General features: G+C 54.4%; 1 protein-coding gene across 1 annotated transcript; it reads left to right on the forward strand.

The window, feature by feature from the left end:
• Positions 1-7848: 7848 nt before the first annotated feature.
• ADAMTS8 (ADAM metallopeptidase with thrombospondin type 1 motif 8) lies at positions 7849-22811 on the forward strand. The gene is made up of 9 exons (XM_075172709.1): positions 7849-9244; positions 16975-17214; positions 17462-17594; positions 18093-18260; positions 18497-18795; positions 19328-19511; positions 19847-20019; positions 20109-20284; positions 22079-22811. Exons 1-9 carry the CDS (start codon positions 8642-8644, stop codon positions 22809-22811), a joined length of 2709 nt encoding a protein of 902 aa, XP_075028810.1. The 5' UTR covers positions 7849-8641.
• Positions 22812-24734: the final 1923 nt, after the last annotated feature.

Consider the following 24734-nt stretch of genomic DNA (forward strand, 5'->3'; position numbering starts at 1 on the left):
ATGTCCCCACGCCCACCAAACAATGATCAGCAGAACAGTGTTTGGGACCAGGGAGGATGCTGGAGCAGCTGATGCTATTCAGAGGTAAAAAGATCTCATCACAGGTGGGATTTTTTCGGAGCAGGACAGCTAAAAGGAGAGCGATGAAGAGCCCCCATCTGTGGCCGAGGAAGAGATTTATTGACAGCAATAAGCATCCCAACATCGGGATGGGCTGCACAGGGAGGTGCCCAATGGGTCTTTTTCCCCTGCAGCAGCTCTATTTCTACGCAAGCTGGTTTTGTGCCCAGAGAGAAGGATGGACATTTCTGTAATGCTCCCAAACTACCACCGGGCACCCAAGTCATGCACGTCCTCACAGCCCACGCTCCTTTCCAGCACTCTGGGTTGGTTTAATGATAAAATTAAATCCTTCTCATAGACAGGCTGGTTTTCATGTGATTTCAAGCTTCCACAAAGGCTGCAAGCACAGCTGAAGAAGTTGTGCATATATGAAATATAAGCCAAGGCTGTTGCTTAAGAAGCAGAGCCCACAGCCTGCAGCCTGGCTGCTTTCGGTGCCAGCGTTTCCCCATGCTGTGGTTTGCTCGGTCGTGTGCCTTGCAGCTGAACTTGTGACCCAAAATAATCATCTGACTGCGCTGGGCTCAGTGAATCAGGGATTTTGTCTGCTGGCCAAAGTACAATGTGTCCAGGGATGTCGACAGGACCACAAAGAGAAAACGGGCAGCACAGGGAGTGGAGGTGCAAGGGAAAAAGGACACAACCTTGAGCATCTCGTGGTGCCAGGAGGGAACTTCTCCTTCGCACGGCATTGCCCCGTTCAACAGGACAAGTTTATCCCGGAGACCAGAGCAACACCCAGGGTGGCACACGGTCCGAGAGGTGCCACCTCACACCAGCAGCATCCAGCTCTGGGCTGAGCCTGTGGCTCCTGGGGACATTTTCGGAGTGAAGTTTATTTTTGAAGCCGTGCTGGGTTCCTAAGCAGGATGGGGAGGCTGTTGTGCTTCCTCCCATCCCCACCTCCGCTCTGTTTGCTCTTTGTGGCTTCATGTTTAAAGACAGTAAATTCTCGTTCCCTTCACACGCGACGCAGCGCTTGCACCATCTCAGACGGTGTTTGATGTTCAGCATTGGGGAAAGACACAGCAGAAGACCCCGCAGGCTGGCACATATACTGAGCTGCAAGGAGCTCAGGGGGTCTCTGCCCTGCAGAAATGCAGGTGAGGAGCAGATGGGAAAGGGAGCAGAAAGGTCCCTACGTGCACCGTGAGATCACCTCGGCTCCAGGAAGCCCAGCCTAGAGGTCATCAAGCCAGGGTTAGTCATTGCTGCCCCAGGAGCTCCAGCCCCTCCATCTGGTAGATCTTCTCCAGCGGCAGAGCATGAGTCAAACCGAACTGGCAGGACTTTACCTCCAGCCTGGAGAACATCTGATTGCCTCCTGATGGGGAAAGGCAGGCAGAAAATGCAAGGTTTTTGGCTCTGCCTGAGCTGAGACCCGCTCCATCCCGTCAGACACTGGGTTTTAGCAGAACTCGCTCTGTCCCGTGATGTTAACGGCGTGCCAACATCTTTGGGGTTGAAACGAAGAGGCAGATCATAGCCTCTCCTGTCCTCGCTCTCTCTCTGAACAGGGGGGAATCACCTACCCAGAGGCAGAGCTTTGTTTGCGAGCCAAATCGTCTCCTGCCTTCATTTGCCTGCCCGCGGTGAGTAGGAAAGCTGCTGAGTATATAGAACATATATTGCCCTTAGGGCTCACCCTTTACAGGCAGCTCCAGGGGCATGTCTCAGAGCACTCCAGACAAGAAGGGAAGCATATTTTTATTTTATTTTTCCTCTAGCTCGAGGACATGATGTGATTTTCCCAGTCTCTGCCACTAGAGAGGACCCAGACAGAGCCCTTGAGCAGTCCCGGGGTTCTGGCATCTGCTCGGGGTGCTTCTATCTCCACGGCACGTCCCTCTCAAACCAGGGTGGGCAGAAGGGAATATCTCTGTTATGTCTCCTGCCAACACGAAGGGGCAGATTACGGCGATCGGCCACCCCAGGGGAGGGTCAGGGCCAGGAGAGAGAAGGCAGGTCCCTTCTTTGGGGACCTCCCGGCAGTTGTTTGCACCCCGCAACCCTTTATAGCTGCGGGGAGCCGGCCCGAGAAAACCCCTTGGTCTCGCTCTGCGTGTCTTTCCAGGTGTTTGGGGCTGCATCTGGCTGCTCTTCACGCCCTGTTTGCCTGGATTTAATGGAAATGGGCTGGATATAGGTGACCTAAAGGAGAGCACAGGGAACGGAGATGGAAGATGCCTTTGGACCTCACCGAACAGCTACGGATAATAAGGTATATTAAGGTATATAAGATAAATTTGGCTCCTACTTTGATTTTTGCCTAGAAACCACTTTAAGGTAAAACCCATCTCACCCAGGTCTGATCTTGAAATATCAGTGTGAGCTGGTCTGCGGTGTAGACCCTCCTTCTCCCATCTTCCTCCTGCTTCGTCCCAAGCGCCTCCGGGAAGTGACGACAAGTTCTTTTCTTTCTTTTTTTTTTTATTTTGCCAAGGGTGCAAAGTTAGAAATAAAAGCAAAAAAAAAAAACAAACCCCACCAACCCTGACGTATCTCCTGGATGTTCCAGTTCACAAAAGAAATAGTTTTAAGTCGACCATCTGAGAGGTCCAGGCCAAAGATGATAGAGTGGAAAGGTTGTAGGCAGGGAAAAGCTGGCATTGCAAGCCGTTCACTTGTCTTCGGCTGAAAGGTTGGCAGATCGGAGGCCTGGGCTCTCACCCAAAAGTCCAGGCTGTGCTCTCCCAACTCCCCACCTCATGGGCAGGAAGGAGGATCCTCTCCAGAGACTAAAGACGAGTTGTTAGGCGGCTTTCCAGGAAAGAAAGGCTTGGAGAAAAAAATCTGGCTGGATCTAGGTAGGGTCATTGAGGGAGAGATACGCAAGAAACCTGAGCACGTGGAGATCTTTGTAACCTAAAACTTGCCCCATCCTTGGTCCAGGAAGATGCTGAATTTAATTAGATTTATTCTGGCTCGGATGATAGCGACTGGAGATGGGCAGGGTGCTCTGCCTTGGGTTTCCCATGCAGGCCTTGCAGTTCTTCTTAGATTGGACATTAGGAAAAATTTCTTTGCTGAAAGAGTGGTCAGGCCTTGGAACAGGCTGCCCAGGGAAGTGGTGGAGTCACCATCCCTGGAGGTATTTAAAAGACGTGTAGATGTGGTGCTTAGGGACATGATTTAGTGGGCATGGTGGTGTTGGGTTGACGGTTGGACTCGATGATCTTAGAGGTCTTTTCCAACCTTAATGATTCTGTGATTCTACCCAACAGGGATGGCAGCAGCACTTTACCTGCCCTGTGAGAGAAGAGGATCTATGCTTTAAACATCTTCAAGGACACGTCTATGTGCAAGACAACAAAAACCAAATCAGCCTCCTGCCCCCACGCACAGGCGACACAGGAGAAGGATCCCCGCGCCTTGTCTCATTGCTCCTGGAGCAGGAGCATCTCCGCTGCCTTCTCGCGTCGTCCCGACACATAATGTCACCTCTGGCATCTGGCAGGGCTTCGAGATGGGAATACCAAGGTATGCTGAAAAAATCGTAGAGCTTGGTTTCGCCTGATTTCCAGCCAGTATTGCAGGACCTGGGGTTGCTGATAGTTCATATACCCAGAAAGCATCCAAAATTCCCCTCTCTCTTCACCCCCCTCGGTATTTAAGGCTCTCTCCTGTTTAAAGGAAGCTAGACACGGGTTTTTCCAGGGTGTTTTAAAACAGTAAGCGGAAATTTAGAGGAGCGAGGCAATGGTCCCACATATCCCCCCAAAACAGTATCACATGTTTCTTATTGTTCCTATACACACACCTTTAGCCTGAAGATTTATGACCCAGGACTACACAGCTCTATATTGTACCCACCTGCCTGAGACAGGATCCATCCTTGATTAATTAGCTTTATACGATGCTCATGTTAGAAATACAGAAACCAAAGATGCATAAAGACACCAAGCTTGCAAAAGGGTGAAAGCTGCAGATCTGGGTAAGCCTGAAAGGTTGTCAAAATTATGCACATTTGGAATAAACCTGGGGTGATGGAGATTCACAAGCCAGCTGCCGAGGATGCTCGTCACTCAGGCAAACCATTATGAAGTTCATTCATTTTTGTCAGCCCATAAACCATGCGAGAGTGGAATAGGGAGGAAGAGAAGATTCAGATGTGGGTTTTTTTTTTCCTAGAGAAGAGTATTTTCATTATAACTTGTCGTATTTCTTTTAGCGCTATTTACGGGCTGGTTCATAGGAAAAGCAGCCCTAGGGCAGGCTTGGAGGTCTCTGTCAAATTTGGTGGGTTTTAATCCCAGATTGGATACAGCTTTGCAAGAGGCTTGGGGAAGGACCAGGCAATTCTTGGAGGCTCTTCTCACTGATGTGCTGGTCTCGGGACACCTTGCAAACCTCAAAAGCGGAGAAGCAGCTCCCCAGGGAGTGCAAAGCCTGGGGGGAAGCTGCAGTGCTGGAAATAGGATTTCGCCCTTGATTTTGGAAAGCCATAAACCTGCTTCCCTTACAGCCACACCTGCACGCAACCGGCGCTCCAAAAACCACCCTGAAGCAAGGTTGCCCTCTGGTGACATTTTCTTGCTCTGCAAATCAAGGTATGGAATGTAATTGAATGCATTACAAATCAAAACGCAATTAAAAATAGAGAATAAATACGGAGATGCCTTAAGATGGTTTGGAAATCAGAGGTAGCATCCTTTCAAATCAAATCAGATCAAATCAAATCACAACTGTGGCCCTTTGCTCTCGACGCATCCAGCTTATGGTGCGTCTACGGCACTAAGAGCTTTCGGAGGGGACATCATCAGCTGATAAACCGAGACCCAGCCTGGCTGTCCCTGCCCTTTCCTAAATCCTAAAAATCAGATTTCCCCACGTTTAAGAGATCCAGTAGGAATTGCGGAATTTTCCCCAGCATCACTCTCACAGCCGCCGAACCCCCCGCGCCGTCGGTGCGCGGTCTCCAGGGCCGGGCTGCTGCATCGAGGGGTGTCAAATATTGCACTAAGGGGAAGGCAAAAACCAGCTTTTTTACGGGGTACGGAGAGTTTTGAGGTACCAAAGGCTAAAAAAACCAGCACTTGTAAGGCAGGGGGGCCCTCTCGTGGCTGTGGTCATGGTGCAGGGGGGGGTTCAACGCAGCAATGACAGGTTTATATTAGGATGGCACATTTTGCTACTTAATTCACTTGCTGGTTCTCACTCGCTCCAAATCAAACCCGAATCTCCCTTTTCTCAGGCAAACCTAAAGCAAGCAACGATTTTCCCTGAATGTCACCTTCCAGCTTTTGCCACTAAGATGGTTTCACGGAAGAGAACTTGGCAGGACACAAGGCCAGGGCCCTGATTTAAAGCCCAGCTGCTTTTCTGGGAGAGATTTCTTCCCCCTTCCTTACTTTATAAAGAAAACTAATGGAATTGCTTCTTTTGACCTCAGGGTTTTGCGCTGGCCGCAGGACCCCGTCACTCTCCTCTTGCCGCTGCAGGATCTGCTCGGCGGCAGCAAAGGCGCAGGGATGGATTTAGGGTTTCCCACCACGCAGCGTGGGCCGGCGCTGACATCTAGTGGTAATATTTTTGGAGCTGGTAGCTGCTTTGTTGATCGCTCAAATAATTCTCCCAAATGTTTTCCCTTTGGGCTGAGGGCAAAGCAAACAGGGGAATACCTAAAACATCAGCCTGGCACTGCAAAATTGGATGCGATCCCATTTGCGGAGCATCCCAGAGACGCCCCCGAAATGGGGCAATCGCGCTGCTGCAGAGCAGGAACAGCAAATGCAAGGTGGGTCTCATCCTGACAGCCAAAACACTCCTGGGAGATGGGTGCCAGGCTGCAGGAGAGCAGGGCTTGGCTCTCCGGGAAGGATGCGGGAGGGAATTGCCCTCTGCCTGGCTTTGCAGAGCTGGGGGATACGCAGAGGGGAGCGGGGCAGACGTTTGCAAGCTGTTTGATCAAAAGGGTCTTTAAATCACAGTGACTGTGGAGTTAATGGCTTTCACATGCTCAGCCAGCCCCATAGAAATGAGAGCCACAGCCCCAATGGCAGGCAAGGTTTGGTGGCAGCATGTCCTGCAAGGGGTTAAGAAGCAGGAACCCCAAAAAGTCTTGGGGTGCCCCATCCTCTGCTGGGAGGAGATGCAGAGGGGCAGCCAGGTGAGGTTTTGCTGTCTCCCAGCGTCCTTTCGAGCTGGTTTGTAACGAGCCTGGCGAGGCTCGTATCGGCTACAAGAAATTCCAGCTACCGTTTGCAGAGCGAGCCGCTAATGAAAACCAGCGGTGCCTTCAAGCTAAGATGCAAGCATGTCCTCCGAGATCAAAGATGCAGCTCGGGGAGCGGAAAGCCGGGAATAAATTGCATCCTGTTGGAGAGACGTGCCCTGTGTCGCCTGCAGCCTTACCTGTCCCAGTTGAGAGGCACCACCTCTCCTTGCCCACCCTCCCGTGCTTCACGGCAAAGCCAAGCCCAGCGAGACGCACGCCTGTGCCCGCACCTTCAGCGGGGTTTGGGCTTGGAGGAGGCAGAATCGGGGCTCACTTTTGGCTTCGGGTCCCGCTTCTGCGTTTTCCTTCTGATTTTAAAACGCAAACTGTGTTTTCTCCCCAGCCCAGCGAAACTGCAGAGAAAACCCACCCTGGCCACTACGAAGAAGCTGCTCCAGCTGCAGGCTCAGCTCCCTGCCAGGAGAGGAGGGGGCTGCGGCCGGAGCCGGCTGCCGCAGGAGAGCAGCCAAGGCTCCGGGTGTCGAGGGAGCGCATTCGATACGCAGCCCTGGAGAGATGTCCCAGCCTGAACTACACCCTGCCTGGGGTTGCTTGCTTGCTTTTTTTTTTTTTTTTTTTTTTTTAATTATTATTTCCTCCCCTCCTACGGTCGCAAAAACCACACTTTAAAAAGACGAAGTAATCAGAGCCTTGGCCCCAGGGCAGTGCTGCTATTTAGAGCCAGGGCTGTGTTTACTATATAGGTAGGGATGTGGCTTTTAAATGGAGATAATAATAGAGAGGCAGATGTAAATACATCCTCAAGTAAAGGGAGAGCAGCCTTTAACCCTGCGCCCTGTTGCTCAGCCGTGGCTGGACTCTGGTTTCCCAGGAATCCCGAGGTGCTTTACCCTTTCAGATCTTTTTAGGAATAGTCTAAGGGAAAAAAAAAAACCCGACAGTGTAGAGGAGCTGGTCCTTGGGCTTGCATCTACAGCAAGGTTAAAGGAGCACAAGCCCGGTCCTGAGCGTGTCCTACTCCCTGTAAAAGGTTTAGAAAATCAGGGTATGGAGCAGGATAGGACCCGCTACCCCCAGACTGCAGCAAGGACATCCCGGGATATCTCAGTGCCTCACAAAGAGCGCTCCAGAGGCCAGGAATCTCATGAACTAATGGGGAAGGAGGGCTTAAGAGGAAAGAAGGAGTAATATATAAGGAGTAATTTCCCTTTCTCCATTACAGCTGGTTGTTCCCTGGTGCTGAGCGGGTTCCCAGCCAGGACAGCGTGTTTCTGCCCATCTCCTGATGTTTGCCACCACCGAGCACATGACAGTAGCTACCTGGTTTTACAGCCTGAGACTTTTATTCTCCTGTAGGATTTTTCACTCGCTGCAAGGGAATGTAGATGGGAAGAAAGGGGAGGTCTGGGTTTTAAATGAAGTCGCACAACATCACCCCCCCCCCCAAAAAAAAAAAAAAAAAAAGCGACAGGAGGAGCTGGCTGCATTGTTTTATTCTCATAGGTATTTTCCACAAGCCTGCTTTAGCCCGTTGCCTTATTCCAGCTGGAGAAAAGCCCACATGGACCCAGCTGTTTGTTCAGGGCATGGAAACCTCCTCGGTTGTGTCACTGTTGGAGCTTTCCCCGGGGCCCAAAGCCCTCTCTGTCCCTGGCTAAGCGAAGGACATGGGAACTGCTGGGGCGAAACCTCCCGAGGCACCTTCTGCCTTGCAGGCTGAAATGAGATGCTCTCCAGCTGGCAGAGGCCTGATGCTTTCCAGCAGTCAAGGGATGCTGGGGGAAATGGGAGAGGAATCATCCCCCCGGGGCAAATCTTCCCATGGTGGGGAGGTGCGGGGGGGGGGTACCCCTGGGGCAGGACCACCTCCCCGAGCCCGCCTGGGCAGGATCAGGCCCCGACGGGCGGGCAGAGGCTGGGCTGAAGGGGTTAATGCTGGGAGAGTAACAGGCTGGAGTTGACAACTTGGAGGCAGGCGGGGCTCCCGGCGCCTGATTGGCCTCAAATCGCATCCAAAAGTGGGTTGGGTTTTTTTTTCTTCATGGTTTTTTTTTTTTTTCGTGGTGGTTTTTTTTTTTTCGTGGTTTTTTTTTTTTCGTGGTTTTTTTTTTTTTTCCTCTGCTGCGTCTTCCTTTTTTTTTTTTTTTTTTTTCTCTTTCACTTCTCCTCCTCCCCCAGGCTCTGGCTGGCAGGGGAGGGGAGTGGGGAACAGCGAGAGATCAAAAATAAACCTCTTATGTCAAAGCCGGGGGGAGAAAGTATAAATACAGCGGGCTCCGCAGCCGGCTCGGAGGCTGCGGGGGAGCCGCCGAGAGCCCGGCGGGGCGGCAGGGCCGGGCGATGGGGCGGCGGGCGCTGCTGGGGGGCCGGGCTCCGCTCCACCTGCTGCTGCTGTGCCACGCGTGGGCGCTGCCTCCCCTTCCGCGGGAGGCGCAGCCGCTGCTGCCCGCCCGCCTGCCCGCACCCCCGGGGCAGCTGGCCCTGCGGCTGGCCGCCTTCGGGCGAGCCGTCGTTCTCCGTCTCCGCCCCGACGCCGCTTTCCTGGCTCCCCGCCTCCGCTTCCAGCGTTTGGGGGGCCGGCGGCCGGCGGGACGGAGCCCACCGCCGCGCCGGGGTTGCTTCTACGCGGGAACCGTCGAGGGGAGCCCCGATGCCCCCGCCGTGCTCAGCCGCTGCGGAGGAGGCGGCCTCCGCGCCGCTTTCCTCCTCGACGGAGCGGCCTACGAGCTGCAGCCGCTCGGGCATCCCTCGCCCGGACCGCCCTGGAGAAGCCTGCACCGCCTCCAGCGCCGGGCCGCCCCGCCGGGAGCCCCCCCCGCTGCCGCCGCCGGCCCCGGGGAGCCGCTCCGCCGAGCCAAGCGCTTCGTCTCCCAGGCGCGGTACGTGGAGACGCTGCTGGTGGCTGATGCCTCCATGGTGCGCTTCTACGGGGAGGACGTGGAGGTAAGGGCTAGCGGTGTCCGCTGTTCCTGCGTCCCTCCGTCCGCGCTGCCCCGCCGTCCCTCTGTCCCTGCTGCCCCTCCACCCCCTCCGTCCCTTTGCCCCCACTGCCCCTTCATCCCTCCATCCCGCCATCCCTCTGTCCCCGCTGCCCCTCCATCCCACTGTCCCTTCCGTCCCCATTGCCTCTCCATCATCTTTCCCTCTGTCCCCTCCATCCCTTCGCCCCTCTGTCCCCTCCATCCCTTCCTGCCTTCATCCTCCAGCCCCCCCTGCATCCCTCTGTCCCCATCCCCACTGCCTCTCCACCTCCTCCCGTCTCCACCCCTCCGTCCCGCTGCCTCTCCATCCCCTCCTGTCCCCCCCGGTGCCCCCAGCCCGCTGGCTCTGCCACCACTCTCGGGCTTCCCGCTGCCAGGGCCCCCCCTGCCCACACAGCCCCCGCAGGGACGAGCAGCCCTGGGACGCCAGGGACCACCCTGGGTGAGCGAGTAGAGAGGAGCTTGGCTCTGTCCCCACCCTTCCTTGCTGTGTAGGGGCCGTAAATCCCTGGGGCAAAGGCTGCGGGGTTGATTTATGGGGTTCGGTCAGTGTTTGGGGACCCTTTCCCAGACCCAGCATCCATCCTGGGGAGCCTGTGTCTGCACAGGCTGGACACCGTGGTGTCCCATCAGTCTGGTGTCCCCAAAGATGAGGGACAGAGTGGGTTAATGCCTTTCTTGCTACAGGGAAAGAACCGTGCTGCAAAGCGATGGGCTTAACTCCCTTCCGGATGGGAGCTCGGGCCAGATAGTAAATAAACCAGGGGCTGAGTAATGCGCGGTCCCGCTCCTGAGCCACCTGTTAGCAGCCGAGCAGATGCACGAACAACCCTTTCCCCCAGCCACCACCGCCAAAAACGCTCCCCCTCCTTCAACGTGCTCCGGTTGCGGAGACGCTGCCCACGGCCAGGCTTCGCGGAGACCCCGGGAGCGGAGATCCTGGCCCCTCGACCCCCCCACATCCATCTCTAGGGCTGTTGACCAGCCGCTTTCATCGGCACTGGCTTATTTTTCGTGCTTTTTGCAAAGCCAGCTCCCTATGTGATGGGTTGTTCAGGTCCAAATTCAGGTTTGCATGGTCTGAAACGCACGCGGGTCTTGGCAAGGGATAACTGTGCACCGAGGTTGCTCGTCCTCTGCGGTGGGTTGTTTGGGCACATGTTAGAGGAGTTCTTGAAGCTGGAGCTCAAGTCGGGGGGCTGAAACCACGGGCTGTGCTTTGGCAGCCTGGCTTTGCCATTTCTGCCCGCTTTATCCTTCCCCCGGGGGGCTTCATCCAGCTTCTCCACTCCTAATAAAGCAGTGTTTTAATTCCAGCCCTGCTCAGGCGGGGCTGGACCTTGAGAAATGCTAAACCTTGGAGCTCCAGCTGATTTCAGCTGCTCAGCATCACTCGGGTTTCACCCCTTGCTTGGTTTTGCTTGCACGCGGCCAAGCCAGGCTGGCAGGAACAGATAGCAGAGGGTCAAGGAGCGATGGATGCTGCGCTTGGAGACGACCCCCCCCTCAGAACTCACAGTAGTCAAAAATAGTTTGCAATCGAGTAACCTGAATTTTTAAACAACAGGCATATAAATGGTGGTGGAAATGACTCTCCCCATAGTGTGAAGCTGGTCTCTGATTCCCCAAGAGGACAGAAAAAATAGTGTATTGCATCTTCTGCAGCCAGCTGGGCACCCAATGGTTTTAAAACAACACCCGAGGGTCTGCCTCCTGCTACAAATATTTTTTGGGGGGGAATCTTGATAATGCCCAGCTTGAGCTGGGGAAAAAGCAACAACCCTCTGGGTAAATCTGTGCCGTGGCAGCTCTCAGAAGGCTGCTGAGCTGCACATGGACACCACCGAGGGGCTGAAACGCTGGTTCCTTGCCCTGGTTTGGCTGGTACAGCCCTGGGGGTGGGTGATGCTGCCCGGTAGGACCACGACAGCTCCCTCAGTTATCAGTGACTTCCCAGTCTGCTTGGCTCCCATTTTACCATCATCTCCTCTTTGTCCCCAAAAGCAATATCTATGCGACACCTCTCAGGGTATTTCTTGATGGGAAGGAAGCCTTTAAAGATCTCGTTTGGGATGAACAGGGCAATAACGTATTTAAGTGTTTGGGGGAAAACTTCAACCAGCTCTCATGTAGCAGTAAAAAAAAAAAAAAAGCCACCTGCTGGGTTTCTGTGTCTTTTGTTCTCAGCAACAAAAATGCAGGGAGAAGGACGGTTGCTGCTAACTCAGGAGACCGAATAGCTGTCTCACTTCTCCCTAAATACCTACATTTTGTGGGCCAGAAAAAGTGGTGGCTTGCTCGTGCTGGTGAGATCTTAGAGAGCTGACTAGGAGATGCCCAGGGAGCAGAAATGTTGAGTCAGAAGAAACCATAGTTATATAGTGACTTTTCTTCCCGTAACCACACTTTAATTACCAAATATTTATTAAAGGTCACAAGCATTGTTTGTATTCCCAGTTATTTTCTTGCATAAGCTGTAACAGCTCAAGTAGAAGATAGTCACCATAAGATGTGTACAAGCATTGCAAGTTATAATCAATGTCATGCTGCTGTTAGGAAAATGCCATTAATGATTTATTTCTAATAAATCTGAGCCATTATAGCTCAGCTGTTAACCTAATTCAGATAACAAGAGTTTAATCCAACCTCCATCAAAACTCATGGAAACCAGGAGGAAATGATGAAGTGAGAGCAGAACCAGACCTAAAATTTGGGAGTTTAATCATTCTTCTGGCTTCATGATTGCAGGAGGTGGGGTATTTGCAGAGCGTTAGCAGCGGGATGGTGCTGAGCGATAACAACTGTGAGGAGCCAGCGGGTCGTGGAGGGCTTGGCAGGATGCGACCCGCAGGGGGCAAGAGCCCCCTCATATAGGGTGTGAGGCTCCAGGCTGGACACACAAATTATGCTTTGTTTTTCCTGCAGAGGACCCAAAATGCTTGGAGAAAAAAAAAAAAAAAAGAAAAAAAGGACGTTGAGCATCACTGACAGAATTAAGTGGTAGTTTTGATCATGGGAAACTGAGGCAGGAGACAGCGTAGGGGCTAACCCCTCCGACGGGCAGAAGAAAGGACATTTGGGCTGAGCACCTGCAGCGCAGGCTGCACTTGCAGAGATGCCCTGCAAGTCTCGGGGGATGTTTGCCGAGACACCTAAAGCATCAGGCGGTTACAAAAACCGGCCGCAGCATCCCCAGCCAGTTGGCAGCAGAATCGGATTCCTGTGGTGGGATTTCTCCAGTCTCTTGGGTGCAGATGAGATGCATTTCCGAGCTCTCCTCTGCAAACACGATGGCTACGATCCCCTTTTCTTTCCCCCTTGCTTTTGCAAACAAGGAGTCTGCGATCCCCGACTCCGAGAGCTGGTAATGACCGAGGACCACGGCAAAATCGGATAGGTCTGATTAAGCTGGGATTCCTCGCGTGACTTCTGTGGTTTTTCCAGGCAGATTTCCGAGGTTTTAGGAGTGCTGTTGCAATCCCTTCCCTCTAAGACCAGGTGAGTGCTGGAGTGTGTGGCACTGCTGGGGTCCCACTGCCGGCTCTCCCACACCCGGATCGACCCTCAAAGTGACCTTGGAGGTAAAGCCAAAGCCACCCTGGAGCCTCAGGTCCCCTCGTGTCCGGCTCCTAGGCTTGCTTTAGGATATTTTGCAGCTTGAGCGGGTGAGTTCGCTTAATCCCTTGACAAAAGGAGCCGGCCCCTCCTGAGCCCATCCCAAAGGCAACCGGGGTGGGATTAAAGGGGATCTTTGCAAAGCAAAGGAGGGACCTGCGCTGATGCTGCCATCCGCCAGCATTGCTGGTGCTTTTCCTCTGGGATTTGTCCCCCGGCTGTGACCCCGAGCCTGCATCCGCTTTGGTGCAAGGGGTCGGAGGACCGGGCAGCCTCCCTAAATATTCCCCTGGCCGATGCACTCGCTTCCTCGCGTTGCCCCGTAATGTTAAACAGCTGCTGAGTTTCAGCCCCGCCGCTGGCGCGGTGACCGCCGATTATCAAGGGCTTCGGTATGAAAGGCGCAGCGTGAAGGGAGCCGGCTCCCATCGAAGCAGCCCAGGAGCAATTGCAAACTGCAGCGCTCCTGCCCCGGGATGCTCTCGGGATGGGGTTTGGCTTCGTGTTCATCCGTGCTTGCAACGAGGTGGCGGCAGTCCTGCGTGTGCCTCAGTTTCCCCTGCCCTGAAAAGGGGTAATTGCTTCTTTTGCCGGCCAGCCCCAAATATCCAGCAAAGAGGGAAAGAGAAGAGAGGAAAAAAAATCATATGGCAAACAGAAAAGGGATGGGGCAGAGAGCTGGGAAGGCAGGAGGGCAGCCAGGCATGCCGGCAGGCTGGTGAGGTCTCCCCCTCGCCTCCGGCTTGCCCCCCATTTCCCTTGGCTACCGCCCACATTTTTGCAAGGAAATTCTTGGCCAGGGCTTCAAACCGCAGGAGGAGGCTGGCAGGGCGGCCGCCGGCCGCTGTGGGTATCCGAGCCAGGGGGCCAGCACGCAGACATCGCTTCAGGGGAAAGAGACAGGCTGGGATATGTTTTTACCAGTTGTTTTTTTTTTTTTTTTTTTAAAAAGCTGGGCAGCCCTCGTATCTGACCCCGTGTTTTCTTCCTTCCATCTGTCTGCACTCCAGAAATCTCTTTTTTTTTTTTTTCCCCCCCCTACAGAAACGCTGGCTTCTAGGGAGAAAGGAGGGGAAAAAAAAACCCAAACAACCCCAAACCCAACAACCCTATGAACAAACAAACAAACCTACAGCCCCAGGTCGGGTTGAGCATTAATCTCCATGAGCTGGCGAGCGTGTCGGAAGGAGGCAAGTCGTGCCGGGGTGTTGCACGGCGCTCCCTGCCATCCTTCTGCGCTGGGTGGGTCCAGCGATATTAGATCATTATGTGCATACCATGATAATAGTTAGTGTTTGTGTAAGAGCAGTTTCTCCCCCCCCCCAAAAAAAAATAATTAAAAAAAAAAACCCAAACACAAATCAGTTTGGGAATCTCTGCAGGCTTCAGCTTCCGACTGGTTCCCACGAAGGAGAATGTCAGCAGAGATTTTGCAAGAGCCTGTATCAGAAAGTGAAATCCTTCAACATTATCAGGTTAAAAACAACCACTTCAGTTCCCCATGCTCTCATTTATATTTTTTTTTTCCATCGCTAAGCCTCCGCGGTTGCTGTTTGCCGCTGGCAGTCTCGCACCAGGCAATGCTGGTGGTACCTGTGGGTGCCTGGCGTAGGGCTCTCCCAGAAGCAGCGATGCTGGGGCTGGAGCGATGCCGGAGCTGCTGTAATGCAGGTGTGTCGGACCACATTTTGGGGGGAAAATGGGTGGGATTTGATCTTCTCGAGAGCAGAGGGAGCCAAGATTTGCAGCCAGGGGAAAAAAAAGAGACCGGGCAGTCGAAACCCTGCCTCTGCAGCGGGGTGGCTCAGTGGCGATGCTCGTGCCTGCATGGGGCAGAGGAGGGATGCTCCCGCAATCCTCTCGGGCTTGGGCTGGTGTCCTCTTCCCTCCAGAGCAGGTAAGGGACTGATTTTTCCAGCTATATTTACCAGTTAGACAGAAATCCTGCCAAGATCTCCCGGGATGCTGGTTGGAAATGGCAGGGAAGCGCCTTGTGCCCACTGTGCTGCTGCTCCTTGCAAGGAGGCAGAAACCATTCCATTTGTGCCTCTGGGCTCCCCAAACCCGACCCTGTGGCTGCCCCACATCTGATCCCGATATCCACATCCTCGGCCTCGATGCCGGGAAGGAAACCCCGGAGAAGGCGACGTTCACTCCTGGGTGGCTCGTCAAGCCAGAGCCTGTTTGCAAAAGCACGGAGAGGACGGGACGAGCGGGATTCAACTCGTCCGCAGCCGGTTGTTGGCCAAAAGCACTCAGTCAGCTTCTCCTGAGCTCTGGGGATCCCGTAATTTGCTTTTGGCCCCAGCTCCAAACCCTTGGCCAAGCCAAGGCGGTGCAGGTGGATTGCCGCTCTCCCTGGAGCAGTCAGAGTCCATCCGAAACCCAACCAACTCCCGCACGGTCCAAGGACGGGTATAAATAGATACCAGATGGTGGAACAAGTGGATTTGTCCTTTTAATCTGCACTAAATAGCTGTTTGTTCGGTTCGCTTTCCATCTTCGCTTTCCAGACAAAGGGAAGGGGGCTTGGAAAACATCCATACACTCCATTCCTGCTGCTGAAAGTATTTCTTGGCTGGATGTAACCCTGCGGATTCGAGGGTCGGTGTCCTGGGGGATTTGCAGTAGGGACTGAGAGCTCCCAGGTAACAACTACCTGGATGGAGAGAAACCTGTAATGGGTTAGAAAAGGATGGGGCAGGATTTGCTCCTTGGAAATGAGGGATGATCCCATGATGCGCAGAGCATCCTTCTAGGTCTTCACATGTGATATTTTTAGGAAGGTTCCCAATGGACTTTCCCTGTGGGGTGAAGAGTTCCCCGGAGCAACCCCTCGTTGGGTTTCTTGCCTCGGCGGTGACTTCTCCATGACATTTGTTGCATGCTTCGGGCTGGGATGTGAGTCACGTTGCGGAGATCTGGCCAGTCTAAATAAACCAGTCTATTCAGCGCTCCCATCATCCTTGCCGGGGCCTGCCCTCGGATAATGAGCCGGGGAGGACTTGGGATACGTCTTGCTGAAGCGAGACATCTGTTTACATAGAGCTGCCAGCGACGGGATAAAATGTGGCAGAATAATTTAAAATAGCCACAAGCGCCCTGGGCGAGCGGCTCTCGGTGCAGCACATACTCCGTTGCTGTTAGGGGAGGGGAGTATCTCCCTAAATATCTCCCTCATTTGCTAAGAAAATGGCATTTTGTGCATATCGCTGTCTCGGCAGCGTCGTGACGGATGAGCGCGCAGAGCCAGATCCACTCAGGAAACATGGATTTTGAGTGAAACTCAGCCGTCGGAGAGGGCTTCCACCGAGTCCTTCCAGTTTAATTAGTGGCGCTGAAGCGAGACCACGGGGTGTAATTTGTCTGGGGAGGAGAGAAGCCACTTTCTCTTTCCCAATACTATATTGTGTAATAGCTGCATTTTTTTCTCCTGACTCCGGGACCGTGAACGGGTGCCAAGCAGAGGAGGAATTTCCATGCTCCGATAAGATGTTTACATCAGCCTAAACATCCCTGGCGCGTTTGACATATTAAGTAATCTCTGGTCGTCCCAGTTGCCCGAGCAGGGGATGCTGCTGGGCAAAGACTCGGCCGTCAAAGTGCTTTGGCCAACGTTTGTCACCGTGGACGTTGGGTTCCAACCCCGCCGACCAGCACAGGCAGGACTTTTACAGCCGTGCGAGGGTGGTTTTGCACCCATGGGAACGTTGTGCACGAGGCAGTTCCTGCCCCGGGGGCGGTGAGGGCAGGGTTAATGCTTTGGGAATATGCAAGAGCACTCGCCTGGATGCATGAGGTTTTTCTGAAGGGTTTCTGGGTGCAAAGGGTTCACGGCAGGTGGAGAAGGGGATGCAGGGGTGGGATTGTCCTGCCCGTCCTTCCCACCGGCGCAGAGCGTAAAGCATCACGTACAGAAAAGGCAGCACTTGGTCTATCAACCCAGGTGGATGCCCGAGTCGGTCTGGATGTGGTAGGCGTCATAAATGAGGTTGATTTCTCCTTTCCCAAAAAAAAAAAAGAGCGCTGAGGTAAAGATTTCACCCAGGCTTTGCCTGCCCCTCTCTCCCCCTGCAGAACCACGTCCTGACCCTGATGTCCATGGCAGCTCGCATCTACAAGCACCCCAGCCTGAAAAACTCCATCAACCTCGTGGTGGTGAAGGTGCTGGTGGTGGACGAGGCGACAGCGGGGCCGGAGGTGTCCGACAACGGCGGGCTCACCCTGCGCAACTTCTGCAGCTGGCAGCAAAGGTTCAACCCCCCGAGCGATCGGCACCCGGAGCACTATGACACTGCCATCCTGCTGACGAGACAGGTCTGAAGGGTCTCTTGGGGATGCTCTGGGGGGGGGGGAAGGAAAGGGGTCGAGGTGTCTGTGGAGGGAGAGGAGGGATCCCCCCACCATGCAAAGGATGGAGCTTGCAGCAAAGCAATTGGGGGAGTGGTTGCATTTGGGGTGCAGGGCCCCAGTGGGTTGCCCAGCTCTGCTCGGAGATGTTGGGGCTGCCGAACGTGGGACCCCTTCACCCTGCCTTACCCCCCTCGGCGCTGCTCGCAAACAGGACTTCTGCGGACACCAAAGCTGCGACACGCTGGGAGTGGCGGATATCGGCACCATGTGCGACCGCAACAAAAGCTGCTCGGTGATTGAGGACGAAGGCTTGCAGGCAGCCTACACCCTGGCTCACGAACTGGGTAACGCATCCCTTCCCAAGGGGATTTCTGCTTTTTCAGCCCGGCGTGGCCAGTGGCGGGGCTGGGAGGGGATGTAGCACAGCCCAGCACCAGCATCTCCCGGCTGGGTACCACCCGCCAAGCCTTGGGCAGCGCTGAGGAGCTTCTGGCACCGGCAGAAGCTGGTTTGCACCAGCAAATGTGCGTTGAAGTCCCTGAGTTGGTGTAAATTGGTGTGGTTGCCTGATGTGATGAGCTAAGGCGTGGGACCAAGCACTTCTCCCCTTTGGTTTGCTACCCCTGGAGATGCGCTGACTAATTTGGGTTGCTTTGCCCCGCATACAGCGGGCTGTACCTTTGAGATAGAGCAAGCACGCACCGTTTATCGCTTCTGATTTATCAAAACAAATAGCTTTTGCAGCAAATAGGAACTGCTTGATAAGTTATAGATGCTCCCAGCTGCCCACGCATCATCTGCAGCCGTAAAGCTGTGGCTCACCGATGCTCTCTGCTCCCCAGGCCACGTGCTCAGCATGCCCCACGACGACTCCAAGACCTGCGAGCGGCTTTTCGGGCCCCTCGGCAAGCACCATATGATGGCTCCTCTTTTCATCCACTTGAACAAGACCCAGCCGTGGTCCCCTTGCAGCGCCATGTATCTCACCGAGTTCCTGGATGGAGGGCACGGTAAGGAGCCTCATAGAATCATTAAGGTTGGAAAAGACCTCTAAGATCATCAAGTCCAACCATCAACTCACCACCACCTTCATTCAAGAAAGCCTTTTCCTTAATTGCTCAGGCTTTTTGCAATGCCTTGAGGGGCGTGTGGGATGAAAGGGGTTCAAAACAGACCACAGACAGAGGTTTGGGGTGCCCTGCTTGGTGCGTGGAGTCAAGCCTTGATGCATCTCTGCCTTCCCCAGGTGACTGCTTGCTCGATGCCCCGGCCAACCCCCTCTCCTTGCCCACCGAATTGCCCGGCCAAGGAGCCCTGTACAGCCTGGACCAGCAATGCCAGCAGATCTTCGGCAAGGACTTCCAGCACTGCCCCAACACCACGGAGGAGGACATCTGCGCCCAGCTCTGGTGCAGGACCGGCAGCGGGGAGCCCCTTTGCCATACCAAGAACGGCAGCTTGCCGTGGGCCGACGGCACCCCCTGCAAAGCTGGGGGGCTATGCTGGGACGGCCGCTGCGTGCCGCAGGATGCCCTGAAGCCCCAGGTAATGGGGGGAGATTGGGGACCAACGGGCTGGGGCTCGACCCTTTGGGATTCCCAAACCTGCCGTCTCCTGGACTAGCTTTGGATTCGCCTGATTTGTTTTCTGAATATCTCTCCTTCAACAGCACCTTTAGTTAATCTTTATTACTGGCAAGCCCCGTAGATAAACGCTGCCATGCCTTTCGCCGAGGCTCAGGCTGGTCTGAACCAGAGCAAGCAGCCGCAGTTCTGCAATTAAATCATCGCTTTTTGCCCCGCCGAGGGAATTAGCGGTGATTTCCGAGTCAGTCAGCAAAGTACTTAAACCCAAGCTTAACTTTAAGCACATGAACAGACTGGTGGAAGTCAGTAATAACTTCACGTGAAGTATGTGCTTAAGTGCTTTGCTGGATCAGGGCCCTGGCTGGTGACGCGGGGAGAGGAGCCGGGGGGTGATTTTAACCTTTGCTGGCCCTGGGAGCGAGCAGCCGGGGATGGATGAGCTCAGGGGACGGATCTAACATCTTCTAACATCTTCTCGTGGCTTCTCGCAGCCGGCGGTGGATGGTGGCTGGGGCCCGTGGAGCCCCTGGGGCTCCTGCTCCCGGACCTGCGGCGGAGGCGTGCAGTTCTCCTACCGCCATTGCGACAGCCCCAAGCCCCAGCACGGCGGCAGGTACTGCGAGGGCCAGCGCGCCAAGTACCAGTCCTGCCACACCAACGAGTGCCCGCCGGATGGTAAGCCCAGCTTTGCAAAGCCAGCCAGCCGCAGAGCGCAAGGATGCAATTCCCAAATGCACGCTCACCTCCCGTCCCCGTTTCTCCAGAAGCCATCGCCAGAACCCGCTCACCCTTGAATATTCAGATTTTTGGGGGGGGCGATAGCCTTCTGCTGGGGGTTGTGATCCCCTCCGGCTGGGTGGGAGGTGTGTGGCATCCCTCCTCTGCTTGCACGCTCGCCGCGCGCTCCCGCTATCCTCGGCTCGCTCCTGCATCTCCGCGTCGGCCGAAGAGGACGGCGGTTCCTGCTGGCTTCCCGAGGCTTTTGGGTCACGTTTTGCCTTTCCTTTCAGGGAAAAGCTTTCGGGAGCAGCAGTGCGAGAAGTACAACAGCTACAACTTTACGGATCTGGAAGGGAATCGCCTGGAGTGGGTTCCCAAGTACGCGGGGGTCTCGCCCCGAGACCGATGCAAGCTCTTTTGCCGAGCCAAGGGGAGGAGCGAATTTAAAGTCTTTGAGGCCAAAGTAAGATACCTGGGGATGATAATCGCCCCTTTTTACCCCATTTCAGATCAAATGCCCTAATGGCTCCTTTGCATCCCCCCTTTTCCTAGGTGATCGATGGGACGCTGTGCGGACCGGAGACCCTCTCCATCTGCGTCCACGGCCAATGCATCAAGGCTGGCTGCGATCACGTAGTCGGGTCCTCCAAAAAGCTGGACAAGTGCGGGGTGTGCGGCGGCAATGGCTCGACTTGCAGGAAAATATCTGGCTCGCTCAACCGATCCAAGTAAGGCGCTGGGGAGAAGGGGTCTTCAGAGATGGGCTTGGGGAAGAAAAACCAGCTTCCCCTCTCATTCTCCTTTCTTCTTTTTTTTTTTATTATAAAAGTGGTAGGCTAGGAATATTAGGACTCCTCCTAGGTCACGTAAAGCTGGTTTGCTTTCCGCACCCGAAGCATCGCAGACCTTGTTTGCAGCAGCCGGATTCGAGGAGAGCTTGGCTTCTCCTCCGTGCCATTAACCAGGGTTTGCAGCCGCGCAAACCCCCTCGGCCGGGTGGCCTTGCAACAGCCTGGTCTCTTCGCCAAACTCCAGAGCTTACGCTAAGTTTATTTTGGGGCAGCATTATGCAAGCCAAGCAGAATTTATTTCCTAAAATAATAGCTGGTGACGGGCTCAGTACGCCACTGCAAATAAATTTGCTGCCCCGAGGAGTTTACAATACGCCTCTCACCCCAACGCAGCGAGCTGGACACATATTTCGAGGGCTGATGCAGGATATAAATAGTTCAATAACTTTTCCTTGGGCTTGGGGGTGAATTTCAGTCCTGGGACATGGGCATCGAGGCAGCCGCTTCCCTCGCCCAAGATCTCCCTTGCTTTGCCAAAGAGCTGAATTTAAAGCTTTTGTTGAAAAGATCGTAACAAAAGCCCAACGCGTCCAATTCCATGCGGTGAGGTGACTCACGCAGTCAAATTAGATTTCCTAAATGGTTTCCTTCCAGGGAGCCAGCTGAAATGGGGCTTCCACTCTCCTGTGAATTGTTTGTGGTTGACTAAAGAGAGATTAGCGTGGTAGCTACAGCCAAGAAGAGATCCCATTAAGATCAGGGTTAGGGAGGCCAGGGTGACTGAGAGCAGAGTTTGACTTCAAGGCTTTGTTCCAAAATATTCTAAAGCTAATTACCGACCACAGCATCAACCATGGGGATGCGTGGAAAACGATCCTGCCGGCCCCACGGTGTGAGTCACACCAGGGTGGCATTTTATAATAGTAGCAAGTAATTACCATAGCACTAGGTGCCGAGGGCTCGAGTCCCGAAGTCTTCTCGGTGCTATCCCGGGAGCCGTGGTGCTCCGGGGATGGGCTCTGGCTGGCTTTGCAGGGAAATCCTCCCCTGGTATGGGAATGTGCTCTGTGCCCTCCAACGGGAGCTCTTCTGCATCGTGGTGGTGGCTGCAAAACCCTTCCAGAGATGAGCCCAGGGTGCAGAGACGCCCGTCCATGGATAGGGATGGTTTTGCTGCCTAGTACGTGCTGTCTTCTAGGAAAGGTGTTCGAGTTAATATCAAGTCATCTACAATAGGAGATGTCTGTTGGGTTAACTGTTTAACCGCTGATCTGGTTTTTGCAGCAACATCTGGCCAATGTACATATCCTCTGTGCGCACAATGCCAGCAGTGCCCCGACTCTCTCCTATTCTGCTGTTCTATATCTATATCTACCTATAGCTGATGCTATCCTTCAGCATCACCAGTGACAGCATCACCAGGCAGAGCCAGGCTTTTAGTCCCAAACACTTTACCCATTTCAAAAGAAAGGGAGCAAGGGGAATTTCCCACCAAGGCTGGTAACCGTGGGGCTGTTCGTTTGATTGCATCGCTCGTTTTTGCATGGAATTCAGCAAAATCTTCCAGCCCAGCACACATCTGGCACGACTGCAATATTTCCAGTTCTTGAGCGCTTTGGGTTACAGAAAGATGGCTTCAGAGCCGTGATCCCACTCGCAAAGTGCTATCCCCTGCATGATTCTCCTCTTAATAAGTCCAGGAAAGTAACCGTGTCCCTTTGCCCCGTGCAGATACGGCTACAACGACATCGTCACCATCCCCGCCGGAGCAACCAACATCGACATCAAACAGCGCAGCCACCGCGGGGTCCGTCACGACGGGAATTACCTGGCCCTGAGGACCCTCGAGGGCAAGTACCTGCTGAACGGAGACTTTGCCATCTCTGCCATGGAGCAGGATATCCTCATTAAGGGGACCATCCTGAAATACAGCGGTTCCATGACGACCCTGGAGAGGCTGCAGAGCTTCCGACAGCTCCCGGAGCCCCTGACCGTCCAGCTGCTGACCATCGCCAGCGAGATCTTCCCACCAAAAGTCAAGTACACCTTCTTCATCCCCAAGGACGTCCCTTTCAGCAAGCAGAAAGGCAAAGAGAAGAAGTCGGCCAACGTTATCCGACCGATGCTGACCTCCCAATGGGTCCTGGGCGACTGGTCCGAGTGCTCCAAGACGTGTGGCTCCGGCTGGCAGAGGCGGACGGTGGATTGCCGGGACGTGGAGGGTCAAACCTCCTCCGCCTGCGACAGAGCCCTCAAGCCCGAGGACATCAAGCCCTGCGGAGACGTCCCCTGCCCGCTCTGGCGCCTGGGTCCTTGGTCCCCCTGCTCCCAAACTTGCGGCGAGGGCGTGCGGACGCGCAACGCCTCTTGCATCGATTACACCGGTAAAATCACCGCCCCGGAGAAATGCAGCTCGCCGGGGCCACCGCCGGCCACCGCCGTCTGCGTGCTGCGGCAGTGCTGAGCCGCGCCGGGACGAGCTGGGCGGCGATGCACCGCGCCGGCAACGCCGGGGCAGGACGGCGAGGATGCCGCGGGCTTGCTCGTCAGACGAATAACCACTCTCCAGCGGTTCATCCCCACCCCATCGACGTCTACCTCAGAGGGGGGAATAACGGCGGCAAAACGGGGAGGAATCACTTCTTTTTCTTTCTTTCTTCCTTTCTTTCTGGTTGGTTGCTCGCAGGCAAGTTGTAATTTAAGGGGAAAAATGAGCGTAATCTGTAGGGTGTTTCCAAAGAGCTGTTGTTGGTTGCAGACTCGGTTTGTAAGGTTCGCTGGGGTTTGTCGCTGGAAAAAATGCAGAGCCTGGCTTTGCCATCGCTTGGATCGGGCTTGGATCGGGCTTGGATCGGGTTGCCATCCCCTCCCTACAGCGGCGTGGGTGTCCTTGAGCATGAGGAGCGTTTTATCAGCTGTGGGTTTAGCTTGGGAGAGAACTCACTCGTTTGGCTGGGAGTGGGAATAAGGCAAGAGCCGGATCCCGGCACGCGTTAGGCAGGAGGACAGGCGAGGTGGTCGTGGTGGTTTCTGCTGGATTTATAATCTACGAGATGACAAACCTCTGTTGTCTCCAACCACCCCCCGCATCCGCTGAGTTATTCCTAGAGCTGCAACCCCATGCCTCGATTTCCCCAGGTATAAAACTAAGGCTTAATTACACCTGATCTGGCTTGCAGGGACACGGTGAAGATTAATTAATTGCTAATTCTGCAGTGCTTTCAGTGCGAAATGCCTATTGCGATACCCCGTTCCCCCTCTGGAGCGGACACTTGGGTGCGCCAGCCTTTCCTCTCCCATCCTTTGGCTTTCCCTCCCCTGCGCGCTCATTTTCTCAGCTCTGCTTTAATTTTGGAGATCATTTGCTGGCTTGCAGCAGGGATGAGCCCAGGATCTGCAGATGCCGAGCCTCTCCCCAGCCCGCCGCGGTGCCACCTCTCCTTTCCCAGGATACATGAAGATGCTCGGATCTGGCTCCGGGCTCCAGCTTTGCTTGAGCAATTCTCGGTCTAAAACCGAGTCTGGCAAGGCTGGAGCTCTTTCTTCTCGACAGGGAACAGGCAGCCGCCTCTCCCCAGCCCGGCCGCTGTCTGGCCCTGGCTGCTCAGTCCCTGAACTTTCCCCCTTTCGAAGCCATCGCCCTCCGTGTGCTGGCAGCAGCCGGTGCCTGGGGAGCGGGGATGGAATTTGGGAAGGTTTTGCCATCGCTGGACGAGCGATGCGGTATCTCCAGGCTCCTCTCTCGATGCCCCTCGCCGCTTCCCTGCGGATGCCTGTACCCTGCCTTGGCTCCCCTTTTGGCAGCAAAACGTTGAATTTCCAGTGGGAACAGCCTTTTTTCTCGAAGGAAGGGGAGAAGGGCTGGAGGAGGAGGACTTGAATTTGCGATGTCTGAGCTTCCCCATTTGCAATTGTGGAGAGAATCCTTTTTCTTGTCTCTTTTTGCCTGAGGTAAGCTCGTGTGAGACCCTTTTCTCGCTGGCCAGGCAGGTTTGGGATGGAACTGTGGGGTGAGTGGCTCCCCCGAAGCCGTGCCAGAAACCCCACCATTTATTTGAAAACCCGAGATATTCAGCTTTTATCTCCTGTATTGAAACCAAGGAGGCTACAGCCAAGGACTGAGGGTACGGAGGGCTTGGCTCCTTTTTTTTTTTTTTTTTTTAAAGGAAAGAAAAAATAATAAAGGCCAGCTGCAGAGTTTGGATGCAGAGCTGTTTGGGCTGTCGTTCAGACCTACCTTCGGGCAATGTTCTGCGTCTGCTAATTAATCTCCAGGAATTTAAGCCCTCTCTCGCTCTAACAAATAGCTGGATGCTAAAGTCATGTAGCCTTGCAGGGTTATTTTCTTTTTCCCCTTTGAGTCCACGAAGGTTTTAACTCAAAGGCC

This window comes from Calonectris borealis, chromosome 24 (genome assembly GCF_964195595.1).
Source record: "Calonectris borealis chromosome 24, bCalBor7.hap1.2, whole genome shotgun sequence".
Taxonomy (NCBI): Eukaryota; Metazoa; Chordata; class Aves; order Procellariiformes; family Procellariidae; genus Calonectris; species Calonectris borealis.

Coding starts and splice junctions, on each gene's coding strand:
- ADAMTS8 (XM_075172709.1), top strand. CDS start 8,642: ATGGGGCGGCGGGCGCTGCTGGGGGGCCGGGCTCCGCTCCACCTGCTG. Junction 17,215..17,461: donor CCATCCTGCTGACGAGACAG/GTCTGAAGGGTC, acceptor GCTCGCAAACAG/GACTTCTGCGGACACCAAAG. Junction 17,595..18,092: donor CACCCTGGCTCACGAACTGG/GTAACGCATCCC, acceptor TCTGCTCCCCAG/GCCACGTGCTCAGCATGCCC.